This window comes from Pipistrellus hanaki (genome assembly GCF_964339955.1).
Source record: "Pipistrellus hanaki genome assembly, chromosome: 7".
Lineage (NCBI taxonomy): Eukaryota > Metazoa > Chordata > Mammalia > Chiroptera > Vespertilionidae > Pipistrellus > Pipistrellus hanaki.
The window spans coordinates 30,962,996-30,981,563 of NC_140509.1; the positions used below are offsets into that span (position 1 = coordinate 30,962,996).

At 33.8% G+C, this 18,568-nt stretch overlaps 1 protein-coding gene across 49 annotated transcripts in view; it reads left to right on the plus strand.

Annotated features, from left to right (window-relative positions):
* RIMS1 (regulating synaptic membrane exocytosis 1) overlaps positions 1 to 18,568 on the plus strand; it is a 389,052-nt gene that overhangs the window by 289,957 nt on the left and 80,527 nt on the right. For 16 of the 49 annotated variants that reach the window (XM_084889208.1, XM_084889221.1, XM_084889224.1 and 13 more), the window contains 4 exons: positions 5,242 to 5,313; positions 11,349 to 11,531; positions 12,603 to 12,715; positions 16,519 to 16,548. In XM_084889208.1, coding sequence (XP_084745334.1) covers positions 5,242 to 5,313; positions 11,349 to 11,531; positions 12,603 to 12,715; positions 16,519 to 16,548 — 398 coding nt within the window. The remainder of the gene's footprint in view (positions 1 to 5,241; positions 5,314 to 11,348; positions 11,532 to 12,602; positions 12,716 to 16,518; positions 16,549 to 18,568) is intronic. The other 33 variants (XM_084889205.1, XM_084889189.1, XM_084889182.1 and 30 more) reach the window with 5 other exon arrangements.

Consider the following 18,568-nt stretch of genomic DNA (forward strand, 5'->3'; position numbering starts at 1 on the left):
TATAAATTTAAAGTCTTTTCAAATAAGAATATACAATAATTGTATAAATCAAATAAAACTTTATCTCCACATTGCTACTCACTATTTATAACAAATACTTAATGTGCCTCTACTGTGTGCACTATTCTAATGGCTAAAGCCACAATAGTGTTTATAAAAGCCAAGGTCCTGGCTAGCAAGGAACTTACATTTCATTCTGTAAAAAGCAATTCTGAGAAGCCTTTTATTTATTCCAAAACAAGTGAGTCAGATAATTTAATCTTATGTAATCAGTGTTTGAGTACAGGACAACTAAAGATGATAGTTTTTGTAATGAACATAATGTAAGTTTATTTGGGCCTGTGTGAGCAAAACAGAATCCAAATAATAGATTTTAGTTCTTATATACATGAAAATTAGTTATCATATAAAGACATATGAATTGTAAATTATATTTGATTTCATGGATTACATACATAACTTTAAGGATAGATTTAAGCTTCAGAAATACCCCTTTTAGGTAAGATTATAAAGGAAATTATTACTAATACATAATTATGAATATATACTTGACTCTCTTATTATGACTTTTTGGTGTAGAAATTCTTTGTTAAACAAAAAATGTATTTCAAATACCTTGATATTATGATTTATTGCTGTAAGGAACAGAAAATTATTTGCAATAAGTTTTTATTATGAAATTTATGTAACTGTAAAAATGAGACATTATTTCATCAAAAATTATAAGGTAGCTATGTCAACCACTTGGCAAAACTTAACACTTGCATTTACCTCTTATCAGTTTTTTTACTCATTCAGAAGTTTCTACCAATTTGCAAATGAAGTGAACTTGGCATTATATTTGCAGATAGTGAATATAGATAAGATGGCTTTTGTCCTGGGTAGCTGGAAAATATTCTAAAATCAGTGACAACTCATACAATCAGACTTCGGATATCCTGGTTTGGGGCCATCATTGACAATTTTGAAAATAATATTTAATTTTTAAAAGTAAACTTTTGCTTCAGAGAATTTTCTAGTAAGTTGGAAAGCAGTTAGTTGACCTCTTATTCCTCATCGTATGCAGACACACACAGTTTGTAATTTCTCAATAATTGAGTTTCACTAGTAACCAATCTTGATGTCATCTGAAGTGGTTCAATAAATTTGTTTTGAACTCACAAAGAAGTACTTTTATCTAAATATAAGAGTAATTTTTAAAGTTATAGGATATTTACAATAATAATGGGGGGGAAATAGAAATTTATAGCCTCAGGAAATGTTCTGACTTAAAAAATGTAGTGAAAATTTTCTTGCAGCTTTGTTACCAAAAATGTTGAGACTGTTAAGAATATAATTCCAATGACAATGTATCCCTTTGTAAAGAACATTATTTTAATATATAAGTAGTAACTTCTATCAACCTTTATGTACATAACTATGAATCATAATGTCGGTATACTTGTGGCTTCCGATTAACCACAATTTGTGAGTAGCAAGTTAGAAAAATATGTATTTTAATACATTTTAAATTAACTGCATTGATGATAAAAAATGTAAATGATATTAAATGATAAAAAAATTAATATAACAAAAGCATGATAAAACTCAAAATAAGAAGATATGATGAAATCAGTATAACTCTGTTTCATTCACTTCTGTTCAGGGATTCCTTCAATAAACATTAAATAATTCAGTGTCACTGAGTGGCATAGTGGACAGAGAACCTGGGGACATGCTGGTGGTCTCCTCACCAACTAATTATTATACCTTGGGTTGTCAATTAAACTTTCTAGGGCTTAGTTTTCTCTTCTGTAAACTTAGATACTTGTAGAGGGACTCTCTGAAATCTAATTGAGACACTAGTTAGACTCTAAAATTGATTTATGCTCCCTGTTGAATCATGAGTAACATACGTTGATCCAGTAATAATGGCTGACACTTCATTATACATAAGGCAGTAACCAGAGAGCAGTTCTTATTTGAGGTATTTTATAATACACTGAAGCTTAGTAAACAGTGCAAAGTTGTGTTTTCTTTATGAATTCACTTGATGTAAACTGAGTTTTATAGTTAGTTTTTTTTAACTTATTTTAACTTTTTAGACTCTCAAATTCTAGTATAGTACTCAAACTATTACTGTTTTTAACCATCCACTCAACAAATAGTTGTTAAGCAGATACTATGTGCTCTGTATTTATGTTACAATAATAACCAGACACAGTTCCTGACCACAAGGAACTTAGAAGGACTAGTTTAAGGTAGGAGGTAGTTTATTACACTGTGATGCATTTTATTATTACATGATTAATAGTTTCAATACTATAATACATAAATATAGGTTGATTTTTTTCTAACCTTTTCTCATTTACATAGCACAAGCTTTTATTTATCTCTAGAAAGACCTGTGTTTCAAGCATTACAGTATATTCTCAGCTATAACTTGGGATTCAGGGTAGAAAATACATTGGAATTTTAAAATTTTTTCTCTAGTCTCACTTTTTACTGAATTATCATAATTAAGTGTATATCATTTTCATTCAATTTGAAGATTCTTCCAAGTGGTTGGAAGAATTATAAGTACATATCCTGTATAGAAATATTTAGAAGAATATTCAACAAAATAAGTTTCTATGGCATTTAAAGAGAGAGGGGGAAAAAGGACATCCTTAAGATGGTTAAAAATGAAAACAATTAAAAAGTTAGATGTTTGAACTTTTTTATTAATATTTATCACCCAGTTAGGAAGTATTGAATCTTATTTAATATGTTTAAAGCACCTACCCCTTGCTGTTCTAAGCAGTGCTGTAACTACCACAAACCCTCATTCTACATCATAGCATGAAACTATCATTACTGAAATACAAATGCCACATAATATTGATATGTTTAGAATTAGCATAACCTGTGAGGTGGTAGTATTATTATTGCCACTTTGCAGTGGGGAAACAACAGGAACAGAGAGGTTTAAGTAATTTACCTAAAATTACCCTGCTAGACAGAGACAGCACAGAGATTAAACTGAGGCAGTCTGACCCAGCATCCAAGCTTTTAGTTACGACGTTTCGGTATTATTTATGCTACAGATGCAATGTGCATAGGATGTTATTACGGACCCAGTTCATTTCATGGTTTGACATGTAATAGCTACGTGGGTTAGAGCAAATTATTTAACCTCTCAGCCTCAATCTCCTATTCTTACAAAAAAAAAAAAAAGGATAAAAGAGTAGTACCTGTCTGGCTGGCTTGGTATGATTAGATGAGACAATGCAGGTACATAATCATGCTAACATGCAGCAAGTGTTAGATATTAGAGCCATCATCATCATTGTCATCAGCATCATCAATTATGGTGATGATCAATCTAATATATCAATCATTCAGATTTAGGAGATGAGAAGAGGAAGAGCTAAGAGTTTTACAGAGGAAGTAAATAAACTCTCACTGAGTCTAGAAAGATTCATAGAAATTACTAGGGGTGGGAGGAAAAGCAGACAAGTTCTAAAATATGCCTATAAGTATTTTGTCAGGCAATGTTAGAAAGTTTGTACAAAGGCTGCCAGATTCTCCACATCCCTAGCTCCCCCCACCCCAGTCTCTTGTCATCTGATGCTCCTCTTTTAGCACTTTCCTTTCTGGTCTCCTTACTGTGGCTTGAACATACCAGGCACACAACTGGCCTCGGGCCTGTGTACTCGATGTTACCTTTGCCTGGGCCATGCTTTCCCTGGATATATGCATGGCTAACTCCTTCACCTTATGTCTTTGTTAAAATGTCCCCGACTCAAGGAGTCCTTCCCTGAGCACCCTACGTAAAGTGGTGAATTGCAGCTGCCCCCAGCCACTTCCCACCCACATTTATGACCCTTCTTGCCTTGGTTTACTTTTTGTTGTCTTAGCAGGTATCATCTTTGAACATACTATATGGATTACTAGTCTGAGGGGTTTTGTAGTTTTGCTTATTTGTCTTCTACCAACGTAATGCCAATTGGAAGAAATGAGCAGACCCAGAGGTCTCTACACCCTGTGAAGGCAGACTTGGTACTCTGAATTGTGTCCCTAGTGCCTAACAGGGCTTGGCATATTATATATTTAACACTAAGGATATCTGACACTAATAAGTAAGCAGAGCAAAGGGAAGAGAGTAGATCTTAAAAGTTCTCTTCACAGGAAAAAAACATTTAGTTTGTGTGGTGATGGATGTTGACTAGACCTATTGTGGTGACCATTTTGCAATACATACAAATATCAAATCAGTGTTTGTACACCTAAGCTAATATAATGCTATATGTCAATTATATCTTTAAAAAAAGACAAGCAGTTTCCTCTTTAACATTGTTGAAAGGAAGGAATATTGGGAAAGAATAATAGCATAAATTATAGACAATCAATGACAGGTAAAATACAATTTTATTTTATGGGCTTTTTTTGTTTTTGTTCTTGGTATGTTAGTTTCTTCACCATGATATTTTATATTTATTTCAAATATATTGTAGTCCAGACACATTTTAGGTTAAGTAGGTATATGTAAGCTGCCTTAGGGATATAAGCTTTACATATAAACATTATTTCTTTGGGAAAATGCATTTGGAGTCCCAAATGTTCAGTGTACATATGTACTTTTGGGTCATGGGGTAAACTGGGGACATTATTAGTTCTTTGACTTGTGACGTGATTGGCTTTTTAAAATGCTATATGATTGGGGAAAAGAAGCCATACATAATTGCAAAGGCATCTTTATGATCATTTAATAGTTAATTTTAAATACTCTTACTTATATCAAATGTTTCACTATGGCATTTTCTTCTCTTCATAATTCTGTGGGAGGAAAAGGGAAATAAAGGAAACCTCTTTGTAACACCAACTTTCACCTTGTAAAAGTGAAGTCATTCACCCCTTTGTGGTCTATTTGCACTTAAACCATTGCTGTCATCACATCTGTCATCACTGCATTCGCCATCGGACTTGTTTGCTCATTAGGAGAGGCACAGTTGCTCAGCAGGCATCCCTGTTAAGTCATTCCTGTTGACTTGCCCATCTAGACTAATGGAATGTCAGCTTGTTGTCTCCTGTTGGACAATTTGTGTCTTCCACACAGTACAAGTTCTAATTTTTATCTCATTTTAAAAAGTACTGACTGACAATACCATTAGGTAAGATGGTTACCATTTTTCATGCCTGTTGCTTTTATCATTGTGTGATATTACCGCAGCCTTATTCATCATATTTTTTTTTTTATTTCTTTAACACTTCATTCCACAGGCACTCCAGAAAATCTGAAAGATCTAGCCTCCAAAAACAGACTAGGAAAGGCATTGCTGCTGATGCAGAAAGGTAGGCTCGGTGTTGTGCTGTGCAGCCATCTTCTGTTTTACTAACGCACTCAGGGTGCCTTCACTCGGATTTTATATGATCAGATCAGCTCTTATACACAGATGGTGATATTGAAAGATATTTGTGTAAATAAATCACCTATGTGGGAATAGTATCATCAAAAAAACAAAAAAACAAAAAACAAGAGTGAGGCAGCCCTTATATCTTAGGGATCAAGAAAAATCTCACATAGAAATTTTAGTGATTATTCTGATTTTAAAAGAGAATTAAATGCATATTTATTTTTGTATACATACTAGGACATTCATAATTTGTTTCTGAGATTATGTTAACAATGAACATAGTACCTAAATATGCAAATATTTTATTTGAGTATGTTATTTATCTGAATAATGCCTTTTAAAAATTGTTTTCCTACAAATGGATAATCTAAGAGTCTACTTGTATATTGCAACCAAAGGTATTTGTTGAGTTAACTTAGAAATTATTAGGATTGCTGATCTTTCATTTGTGTAATTCCTCTAATTCTGCAAAACTTTTTTTAATATTTTGAGTGTGAGATATTTGTTCACTTTTACATAGTTGTAAGAAACACCAAAAATCCAATTAACATATTTATTCATCCAACTATTATTGAAAGCATGTAGGGTGAAATAGATTTAAATGAATAAGCATATTCAAGTATCATAAAAATATGCACAAGATACAGTGAGAACACAGGGAAAAGAGTGGGGTGCTGATGACTTAGGAAATATTTTATAAACAGGTGTCTCTTTAATTAAATCCAGTTATATATATATATATATATGTTTTTATTTCAGAGAGGAAAGGAAAGGGAGAGAGAAATAGAATCATCAATGATGAGAGAGAGGCATTGATTGCCTGCCTCTTGCATGCCCCCTACTGGGGTTCGAGCCCACAGCCCAGGCATGTGCCCTTGAGCAGAATCAAACTCGGGACCCTTCAGTCTGCAGGCCAATGCTCTATCCACTGAGCCAAACAGGCTATGGCTGAAATATCCTCTTGAGTTTGAGGAAACCATACCTATTTGGGAAGAGAGAACAGGATACAGGAGATGGGAAAGAAGTTTGAAAATATGACTGGAAAAATCCTTAAAAATTATGTTATGAATGCCCTTGTGGGCCATGCTACAGATTTTTACTTTCTGCTTTATTCCATGATCCATTAATGAATGTACTTTCAAACTGGACGTACATGATTCATTTTAAGTTTGATCACTTTGACAGCATTTTGGAAGACAGATTGAAAGTTATGAGGGTAGACGCAAGACACCAGTGAAGCTGTTAAATAGTTTTGATTAAAATAGAATCGGTATAACACATTGATTCAGTCAACTAACAAACATGTGCCAAACTATTGTGCTTAGTCATGGAGTAAAATAGTGAGCAGGGAGAAAGGAAGGTTTTCCAGAAGACATTTACCTCTGAGCTGGGGTCAGAAACATGAGTAGGTATTAGTCACATCAAGGGAGATGGGAAGGGAGATAGAATTTATTACTGGCTAATGGTCTTTGGGGATATTAACTATTGAGAGAAGTTAGAATGAGAAAGGATCTGGGAAACTCAAAAAGTGCTAAGTGGGAATTCAGTTTTACAAAGGAACTGGGCTTTGAGCAAGGGGGAGATGCAGAGAGTTTTAGTATTTTAGATTGATTAGATAGATAGGTAGGTAGATAGATAGATAATACTAATAAATTAAATAATACTATTTATGTTTCTATTTATGTATTCTTTATTGTCAACTCAACCAATTGCAATCTCTTTACCAGCACTGTAAACACCTTAAACTTACTAAATTTTAATCTTCAACCATTATTTATAACTATGCTGTCTCACGCACACACAATTTCAGTTATTTTGACATGACTGAAAAAAATTCCTCAATGCATTCTTTTCATTTTATTCATGCTTATTTATTTTGTACGTATTTAGGATGTACCAATGAATAATTTTTTTGTTTACAAAAAGATACAGTTTTACAAAATGTTTGATGATTCTAAATCAACTAAAGGTGCTTAACTCCTGATGAGTGATATTTGGGCCTCTCACTCTGCAGCACTGAAAATATCTGTAAATACAAATCCTCCCTTCAGTGAAAATAGCAGGATTTAAATGACTCCCAATATCAGATATTTGCTGCTTAAGGGCCATATTCATATTGCTCTTGCCTTTACTTACTTTGCCTGTAGGTTTTTATTTGTTTGTGTGTGTGTGTGTGTGTGTGTGTGTGTGTGTGCGTGTGCTCGCGCCTCAGGCATGAAACAGCTCTGGCCACCGACACAGGCATCAAGCTAGAATGAACTAAGGACTGTACCTCTGCTTTGCCCCTAATTGATATAAGAGTAACACCACCAATCGGGTATCTCCTTGCCTTTTGCCAGAGTGTTGCCTGTAGATTTTTGAGAAAACTCAAACCTTTCAGGTGTGTAGACTGGTTTGGTTATAATGACAGCTCCTTCTTGATTTTTATTGGAGTGTAAATTACATACAGAGTTTTAAAGTGAATTGTTGAATAGCTAGTTACAAAAGAAGAAATGTTTTGGATTTTCAAACTTTGGCTAGTTCTCATTTCATTAGACTATACCTTGAGTTGGCATCTAACTACAGGTGCATTGAGGTCACAGTGTGAATGCTGGGTATGCTGATTTTTAGCCTTTGGGAGTTAATGACTTCTCCAAAGGCGTCATACTACACAGTCATGCCGTGGCTTCTAGAACAATTTGCTGTGTAAGGATTGTAATTTTGAAGGCCTTTTGTTGGCCTAAACAAATTATGACGAACAGCCTTGTTAAGAAAATATATTGAAAGACATGTTGATCATTTGCATATAGAACACAGGCAGAACAGACCTCTGACGTCTGTGCCTAGCTGTTTAAAACAGTGCTTCAGATTCTTTGGGGAAACTCCTCAGTAAAAGTCTAACTTCTCACCTTCATATGAATTCTACCCAGTGAACTACTAGCTCCATTTCTGCATCTTATGATAGTGGCCTCATCTTGTGGGACCTACACTCTATCCTAATGGAGAGATGTTTCCTCAGGACTAGTATTTCGAATTTCTTGAGTGTGCATTTTATGTCGATCCAATGCTGCTGGGAAGAGCTTGTTTAGGCCTGTCATGGCCATTATAGGAGGAACCATTTTGAGGATTTGACCTTAAATAGCACATGCATGTTCATCCTTTAAAAAGTCTTTTAAAAACTATTGTTAAGTAGCAACAGACGCAATTTATTGCAAGTCTGCTTACCACAATATGTCTGACTAACCAACTAAGGTTTTGGTGAGAAATGTGTTTTACTTAAGTTCATGTCTTAAACACTAGTCGTAGATGAAGAGAGTAAGCATGGAATGAACTTAGTGGTTGGATATGGATTTATGGATGGTGGACTAAGTCAGACACACTGAGGTTTAGTTAGAATTTTTCTCCAGAAGACTCATTGTTTTTGTTTTAAAAATATGTGATATATATAGACCTATATGGCAGATTGGGTGTTCACTAAATGCCATTTTCAATATGTTTTGTTTCTTCCAACTCTCAGAAGCCAATACTATGAAATCTTGCTAAAAAATTTAATACTTGGACATATATTTATAATTGTCTGACAAGATTAACAGTATGTCCAGGGGTGTGAACTTCCTTTTCTTTTTTTTCTTTTTTTTCATCATAGAAGTGTATTCTACCTCAATAGGCAGAAAAGATAAAATTTGGGGACTCCATAAATGTGTGTGGATCTTGCCTTTAGCTGAGTTTCTCTCTGTCTTTTGGCAAGTCACTCTATGACCCTCAGTTTTTCCATCCATAAAATAGGGATAATAACACTTCTCACAGCTGTTGTGATATACAAGCAAAGAATATACATATGGGGATATATATATATATATATATATATATATATATATATATATATATATAAAATCACATTCAGCCATACGAACATACATCAAACATACATATATGTAAACACACATAGCCCCAGTGACTGGCATGTATAGATGGCTTCGTTTTGATGCTCAGTAAAGAAAATTTGTGACTATCATTCTACTTACCTCCCATCCTCTTCTGTTCCATTCTCTATTATGGTTGTCCTTCATCTCTTTCATTCTTACATTCTTAGCCCCACCATTTCATTGAAAAGATAAAGGCTCCACCGCCTAGATTCTCTCGAGATTTCACTCCTCTGCCTCAGAATTTATTGTTTAAGTCTCCTTTCCTCTTGACTAAAACAAGCTGTACTTGGGGCCATTGTCTCTCATATTCAAAACCTTGCTCTTCTCTCTTCACAGTGCATTCAGCTGTCCTCAGTTTCTCTGCCTCAGTTTCTCTGCCTGTGATTCATCCTTCCTGCCACACTCCTCTCTCTTCTACACCTCTCTTTCAGGAAAAGTTTTTTCTGCCTCCCCTTTGGTCTGTGCTTTCATATTTGTTATTGGTTGGCTGTTGGCAGGAACTGTTTTGTTACTAAGAGACTTTTAGTTCATGTCAGAGGAAAAAAAATAGATCTGGTGAGAAATGATTAACCTGAAATAGTACAAGCTTCTATCACTGTAAAATAAGTACAAATCATACTGCAAATGAAGAAAAGACAAAAATCCATACCTGTTTTAAAGAAGCATATATACAGGGTAGGGCAAAAATAAGTTTACAGTTGTGAGTGTGGGAAAGTTTATTCTTGTGTTGTTATTAATTATTGTATTATTTTCTATATGAACAGCTGTAAACCTATTTCCCAATGCTGTACAGTAGTCCCTACTTATCCACTGGGGATACTTTCCAAGACCCCCAGCGAATGCCTGGAACTGCAGAGAGTACGGAACTCTATGCACACTATATTTTTGCCTATCCATACATACCTATGATAAAGTTTAATTTACAAATTAGGCACAGTAAGAATTAACAATGATAACTAATACAATAGAACACTAAAACAATACACAGTAATAAAAGGTATGTGAATGTAGTGTCTCTCTCTCTCTCTTCCTTTCTGATAACTGATCTGATAATTGAGGTGGCTACTAAGTGACTAGCAGACAGGTAACACACCTGCAGTGTAGATACACTGGGCAAAGGGATGATTCACATCGGGTAAGAGGGTAGGCATGGCACGAGATTTCATGTGCTACTCAGAATGGCATGCAATTTAAAACCTATCAATTATTTATTTCTGCAATTTTTTCATTTAATATTTTTGGGTCACAGTTGACCGGGTAACTGAAACCATGAAAAGCAAAACTGTGGATAAGGAGAGACTACTGTCGGTGTAAACATCAGTTTTTAATTAGTAATCCTTAACTCATAAATTGGCTTCATGATAATTTTGAATTTCATATTGAGATAACTGTCAGTTTATGGACAACTGTATCTTCAGATATTTTTTAGATATTAAAAGGACATGATATCCCTATGTCTTCCCTTTGCATTTAGTCAGTTCAGGGATAATGCTAACTCCATCTCATTATGTCATTTTAATTTGTTGGACTGTTTAAAATTAACCTCAGAAGATGTCTTCCTGTTACTATTTGGTATAGACTTTCCTATTGCAGAGTAAAAGTGGGCATACACATTGTAAAAATATACACAGAGGTCTTCAGTGTATATTTCTTCTTGAAAGCAAGTGCTTAAAGTATCCCTGTGGTCATTATTGTAATCATACGGACATTTAAATAGGGTATCTTTACGAGCTCTTGCTCAGTTCTAGAGTTCTAGGTTCTAGAGATACAGCTGAGGGGGGAGGGAGAGAGAGCGGGCAGACCGAAGTCTCTGCCCTTGTGGAACTTATAAGAACTTTATTACAGTGAAGGAGTCTGGCCTTCCAAAACCACTTGGCGTGCGTATTTGCAATAACCTGTCAGTTTGAATAGAACTGCATTTCCGTCATCACACGATGGGTTTCCTTCTGGGTTTTAAAAATAATGGTCTTGTAAGAGTAACCCGGTTTTCCTCGGACAGATGTGTTGGTGTCAACGTTAATGTGAACCTGCTGCTGACTGAAGATCTCTTTTGACCCTAATGTTTTAGGGTTCTCCCACCATGTCTTTCTAGAAGGGGATACGCAGCCCCACGAGCGACTGATCAGCCAGTCCTTAGGGGAAAACATCCCGCTCGCTCGAGGTCGAGTGAGCACTCTGGTGTCAGAACCCTGTGTTCTGCCCACCACCTCGGCCCCGGAGGGTCGGCGCCACCTTCTCCGCTTCTGACCAGGTCGCTATTCAGTGTCCAGCTCAGCATTCATGTCCTGCCTTCGGGTGTTGGTGTGGTGTTGTACCTTCCCGAACACCCCACGCTTTCACTCATTACGACACCATGACTCTGACTCCGCTCTTTGTGACACTTGAACCTCTCCCACATCCTCTCTTACTTGCATCTATTTCCACTGTGCTGGTGGTATTCTCTAGTTTCTGCCAATTAGCTATCATTAACGATTAAATTTGGCTGTGTTATGTCCTTCCATCATCTGTTTGTGGCATATCCATATATATATATATATAAATTTTTAAGTATATGGAGTTCTTTATAAGATATCATGTGGAATCAAATGTCTATTTGCTTTAAAAAGTATAAGAAATTAAAAAAAAAAAAAAACACATTTTACAGGTGCTTAGTAAAAGCTTAGTTTTAAAGGTGTTTAGTGAAAAGAAAGTATGTTTCAATGCCAGCAGGTGGAGGTCAGCTTACTCCTGCACGGTGGTAACATATCTGCCTGCTTCTAACATTCTTATTTGTAATTTCATAACACGTGTCCAAGGTTATGTATTTTTAAATCTTTTAATATTTTCCTATTTAAAAAATAAAGTATGTGATGATATATATATATAAAGTCTGCAACTACAGCTGTTTTTATCACTTATAAATAATTCTCAGTAAAAATGTGAGTTAAATAGTAGCATTTAGGTAACAGCCTTTCTTAACTAATGTACCCATGCTGTGAAGATTCAGAGGCTGGGAGTACATATATTTGGCTCTGCACGACCAAAAATTGATAACCTAACAGAAAGCCACAGCTTCATGGGAAGTTCATGAAAAGAAGTGAGTCCGAGTCTGCCCAGGTCGGGAATTTATTATGCAGAACTGTGTGACAGACACTGGCCTACCTCTTTTAGCCCCTTTGGGTAATAGTTTTACACATATAGTAAAAAGTATTTAATTTTTCTTCCAAAGACCTCGTTAGGGGTTTTATACTGTATTAATAGTGACAGGAAGAAGGAAAAGGTTTTTGTCCGGCCCTCTTGGGATTTTATGGTTTCATTTCCCCCCTTTGTTGTTTGTTCCCAGGACACACCGACAAGGAAGTCCATCCCACTCTCCTCCTGCGGACACTTCCTTCAGCAGCCGGAGGGGCAGACAGCTCCCACAAGTGCCAGTGAGAAGCGGCAGTATAGAACAAGGTATCCACTAAAGAGAGATCATTGTCCAAAAATCTTGGGTTTGAGAACCACCTCTTTTGATATGTCTTTTAGTAAACAAATAGTATTTTGATTACATGTAGTTTGCTGAATCCTAAGAATTTAAGTTTCTTAGAATTTTATTCCCAGCACCAAGTTATAATGGTTCATGATGGAGACTGTGTTTTTGCTAAGTGAGTGAATGAATGAATTTTAGTTGGTACATTGAAAGGATGGATTGAGCCCTGCAGATACCTTTTTTACAAAGGACAAAGAAGGAAAATTATATTTTTAAAACCTCAGTGCACTATGGTATGTTGTGTTAAAAGAAGAGTTATTTGACCTTGTTTTTCAAATATGTCCTTGATTAAATACTTAACCACGTAGAAGTCTTTACTAATGTGTTTTATTTGAAATTATTTTCAAGGTCTTGTGTTTTTATATAAATTTGGTAAAAAGTGATTTACAGTACACAGTTCAGTGTTTTGTTAACAGTTTGTGTTACTTAAACTTTTTCTTAAGAATATACACACTGTGTTTTATTTTTTTGGAATTGGGTGGGAGTATTTTGATAATGGAAATAAATTCCCTAAAATATCTTGGCAAGATAATTTAAATATTGGGTTAAAATAGTCACTGTGTCCTCCATGTGACCTGAGGTGCTATTCCATTTCTCAGTAGGCGAGATGATGTATTATCAGTACTGTATATGTTATCACATATCTTAACAGGGAATTGTTAAGCAGTTTCCTGGAATAATTTTTAATTTAGGGTTCTAACATAAATGCAATGGACTCACATTCAAGACATAATCAATTAAAAAAAAAAGACATGTATTATAAAACTTTATTTTTTTTGAAACAACTGAAAGGTTAACATCTTGAATAATTTTTCAGCAGTGTTGGTTGTTAGCGATGTTTGCTTGTATTCCACTCTGAGTTGAGAGTGTTGGGTACCTGTTTCCTCACCTAATTGAAGTGCTCTATTGAATGTATCACAAAATGTTAAGAGTTCTAAAAAGATAAATGCATTGTTTACAAGACTGATATGACAGAATTGGTAAGCAGAATACTTGGTTATAGAAACATTAGTGTAGATTTTTAGAAGGACCCGCTTATTCATAGAGGCATGCTGCTCTAGTAATCTCTGGGTTTGTATTGTTTTTAAAAGTCATACATCCCATTGATATGTAATGCTTTGCTATGCAGACTTCATATACAGGTACCTAGTTCATTGGGAAAATATGAAATGTTTTCTTTTCTAAAATAGCAATTCCCTGGAATTCTCATTCATATGTTTAATGTTTTCTTTTTCCTTGGGAACATTTTGAGAAGAGAATTTGTAATTTGTGTTATTAAGACTGTAATTAGCAATAGCGATAGCCTAGATGAAATGGATTTAAAAAAAATTGGTGTTTATGTAAATTATCAAGTCATGTCTTCCTGTTGCACAACTAAACAAACCATGCATTTTGGTGTTTAGCTGCAAACTTAGTATTACTGGTCATATCTTGCTCAAGATTGAAATCTAAAAAGTCATGTGTTCCTAAAATTCTTTGCATTTCCTCCAGTTCCTGAAACACTTCAGGTTCAAATCAAATAAGGGTACTGCTTATAACTCTCATATAGTGAGGTTATAGTTATATTATTTCTGTAAAATAAGAATTGCATCTTTGAAATCAGTTGGATTGTATGCTGGGTTTGAGTGTTTAAAAAAGCTCATGTTCTATTTAATATCAACATTACTATTTATTATATTCATATTCACAGTTGTCTTTCAGATAAATCATCAATTTGTAAGGATTGAATTGAGGTGGTAAGAAATGAATGACTGAGGATGAAATTGGTGGCGTTATTTTGCTATTTAACATCACAAAGACAATAGTAACCACTTACTTGAGTTTCCTGAAATTCATGGTTATATAAATTCAACCTATTGAGAATATAACAACACATCTTATATCTCAGTGTTTTTCTGTAATTAAAATAGATTTGGTTTATTTTATGATATGTGCTTAATATGTGCTTTGGATAAAAATGTCCATCATATTATTGCTGACTTATTTCAAACTGAACAGTCTTTGTGTATCCTAAAATTTATTTTTAAAAGTACACTTCTAACTTGATCCATGGACTAGAAAGAATTTAGCATATTCTACTTAACATTGACTGCATTGTTGTTCTTAGGGCTACAGATTAATTTTTTTTCTTTTGATATTATTTGTTAAACTTTAGTTCTATTTCTTTGAAGATTAATGCAGTTTATTTGCAATTGATTAAGGCTCTACTGTAGTTGGCTTCCTTCCTTCCAGTCTTTTTTGTTTGTTTTTTTAATTTTTAAGAGGGTATTTTTCATTTTTAAAAAAATAATTGAGCTGATAAGCAGTTGATTGGTAAGAGCTAATATTCCAAATGGTTTAGATTCCTGGATAGTGATACAACTTCTTGTTAATGTTATAAATAATTTTATTAAAACACAGTTTTTGGATACTGTTGTCCATATTGTTGTGTTTAGGATTCATGTTGAGATTATTAGTTTGGTTTTTTGGTTTGTTTGTTTTATTTTTCTGTAATTCAGTTTTACTACTCACTCTTTATACTATAAAAGCGATAAGTGTTATTTTAAAGGCCACTGTATCATTTGAAAAAGCATTTTTACTTAATTTTTTATAACACTGTATTTCACAGTGTTGTTTTTGATTTAGGAATGTCATGTGGAATTTATGTTAAAGTTTTGTTAGGGGAAAAGAAGAGGGTCGATTACAGTACAGATTTTGAGATAAAGTAGCTGGGGAAAAAAATAGCCTTAAAATTTAGGCAACTCAAATGGTATTGTGATAATTGAGAACAAAGATTTTCAAGAAACTTAACTGGTTATATTTCAATGTTGTATGCTAATGTCACCTTTATATAGAATAAGGCTTGAAAACAACATATTGTTTGCATAAAAATGTTGTATGATACTTTTCTGAAACTAAATGATATTTTTTGTTCTCAATTGGATGTCTTTTATAAAAAATGTATTTAAAGATTATTCATGAATTAACACATGCTGTGCCACTTATATTTGTCTTGTTATTATATCTGCTACCCATACTCTAATGATATTCCTCTTCAGAAATACCTAGATAGACTATTATTTCTCAGTAAGTAATGTACCAACATGGAGGTTGATGTAAAGCTTTATGAAATGTCTAAGAAATATAGTCTCCAAGAACAATTTCACCATAACATGTTTTATTATCATTCATTTGAAAAGGAAGAATTTTCCATATGGAAAATGTTACAGAATATTTTTTATAATGGAAAAGAAAATGCCTACTTTTAGTAAAAAATGGAATTTTTTTATCACTGATTATATTAAATTTCAAATTATCTAAAGTGCTATATTTTAAATAAAAGATGTTAGTTATGAATATTAAATATATTTTAAATAGTTTTACAATAAAAAGTCACAATGGATTAAAATTAAAATGTTTCAGTAAAATTGATTCTGAAATATTTTTAATTCTTATAAAGCAAGAAAAAAATACCACAAAATATACTTTTCAAATTCCAAATGTATTAATTTTCCAGTTTCTGTTTATATTTTAAATCTCTAAAATTGTATTCATTTGTTCTTTGGTTAATTTGAGAACCATATTTGAGATTTCCTCATGTATGTCATTGTAATTTATCATGTACCGTTACATGTTATACCTTTCTATTATTCATACCATTGTGTTGATTCACATTTTCATGTCTAACTATAAATTTGCTGATTTTTTTCTTTTGTTTCCATCATTATGTGCATTTAATTCATTGAAGAACAAGAAAAATATAACTCTTCCACAAAAGGTAAATATTAATGTAACTTTTTAACCATTTAAAAGTGTTCCTTTCTTTCATAATATATGAGAAAGTTATATAAAAAGACTTATTGAAATGAGCAAAATTATTTAATAGTAGTTTTTTTTACCTGCAGTGATTTTGTAGGACATTTGGTATTACTTTGTATTGTGAGCAGTTCACGTCAAAGAAGAAACTATTAAAATTAAGAATATTTATGCACACTGACAACTAGAAAACAATTATTATTTTATATATTTCTGTTTGTTTGCCCTGCTCTCATAGATAAGGATTTAGTTCATACTTTCTGTTCAGGTTAATATCTGGTACAAAGGAATAGAAAATCCCTGGATTTTCCCTTCTAGATAGCATTAATCGTATTGAATGTTTGGTCCCCAATGCAGTCGTGCATCTAGGAGGTAGCTGCCAAAATATTACTCCTCATGATATCAATATTGTTATAATGCCCATCAATTCTATCTTCCCAAGGGACAGAGGAAGGAAACCATTTGGGCTGCTGTGTTGGCACATTGTCACCATCCTATCTTGCTGTCTTTGGATCACATTTGATTTTTTGGCTTTGGACTTGAGTTTCAAATACATGCACACCTCATCCCACTCTCATGTGCCACTCACACCATTTTCTATTCAGTGTCATTTTTGTCCTGATAGTTAAATATCTGAGCATGAGTTTTTGCTTAATGAAATAAGTCTTATAATACTTAAGATTATATAATGCTTTATAATGTAATAAAACACATTTACTCAATGTTTTCAGATTAATGATTGAATCAGTTTGTTGTCCATAGTAACCCTAAAAGTCCTGAGAGTAGCATCATCCCTATTATGAATGATAAACTCAGGTTAGAGAGATTAAGACCCATTAAGACCCAAGAGATTGACGCATTCACACTGCTGATGAATAGTAGAATATGAGCCAGGTGTTTTACTTTTAACCTACTTCCACTATACTAATAGTAGATTCTTTTTTAATAGAATCCCAAATACATTATCCAAAACTCCTAGTTTATTAAGGTATGTTTTATGTATCTCAGTGTTCTAGTGTGGGAATGTGAGTTAATATTCAGTTACTATTTTAGTTTGAATTTACAAACTATAATGCATACTCTGGCATAATGTCATACATACTAGTCAATAAATATATCTTAATAAAATATAAAATATTATTCAATGTGATTAAGATGTTTTGGTCCCTAGACTTTTCATAGATTTCTGGCCACCATTCATTTTTAATTCAGATGCCAGAGACACAAATGTAGATTCTGTAGTACAAAAATGGCCAGTGCATTGGTACCTAGATTTAGAAGAATTTATTAGTATTTGCAAGATAACTTTTAGCATAATAAAAAAAATTAAACGTTTATATTGGAAATGAGTCATGACCTAATTATTTTAACCAAAAGAAAGAAAGAAAAACAAAATAATTATTCATTTAGAGCTCTTACATATTAATACTAGCCAAAAGTTATAATTAGCTAATCAAAACAAAGCAAAATCCCTAAGCAATACAATCTAAAGTGTATAGGAAGTATGCACATTTAGAGGCTCTCTACAGAGCATGTCCTGTAGTTGCATTTTTACAAGGTCATTGTGTTACTGAGACGTGTCCTCACTCTGCGGAGTCTTCCTGGAACACAGGATGTGAATCTGCTTCCCAGAACAGACCATGTGGCTGAAGACAACCAAAGAGGCGTGTCCCAAAATGCACCCAGATAGGGCAGAGGATGCTGCCCTCTTCTTGGGGATTGCTGAGCCACAAGAAGTTTGAAAAGCCAAAAGGGATAGAAGCAAGTTCAGGAAATATTTCAAAGTCAAATCTGAGGCTCACATGCACCATCAGGAAGAAAAGAACTTGTTTTGCATAGAAACCCTGCTGCTGTGAGCTGATCTTTATTAGGTTCGATCATATTAAGATTTCACTTACCTTGAGAGCTCCCTCGGTAGATGAGGACAAGGGCATGCCAGACCTAGCTGACAGTCCGGGATGCAGAGATCCTACTGAGAGCTT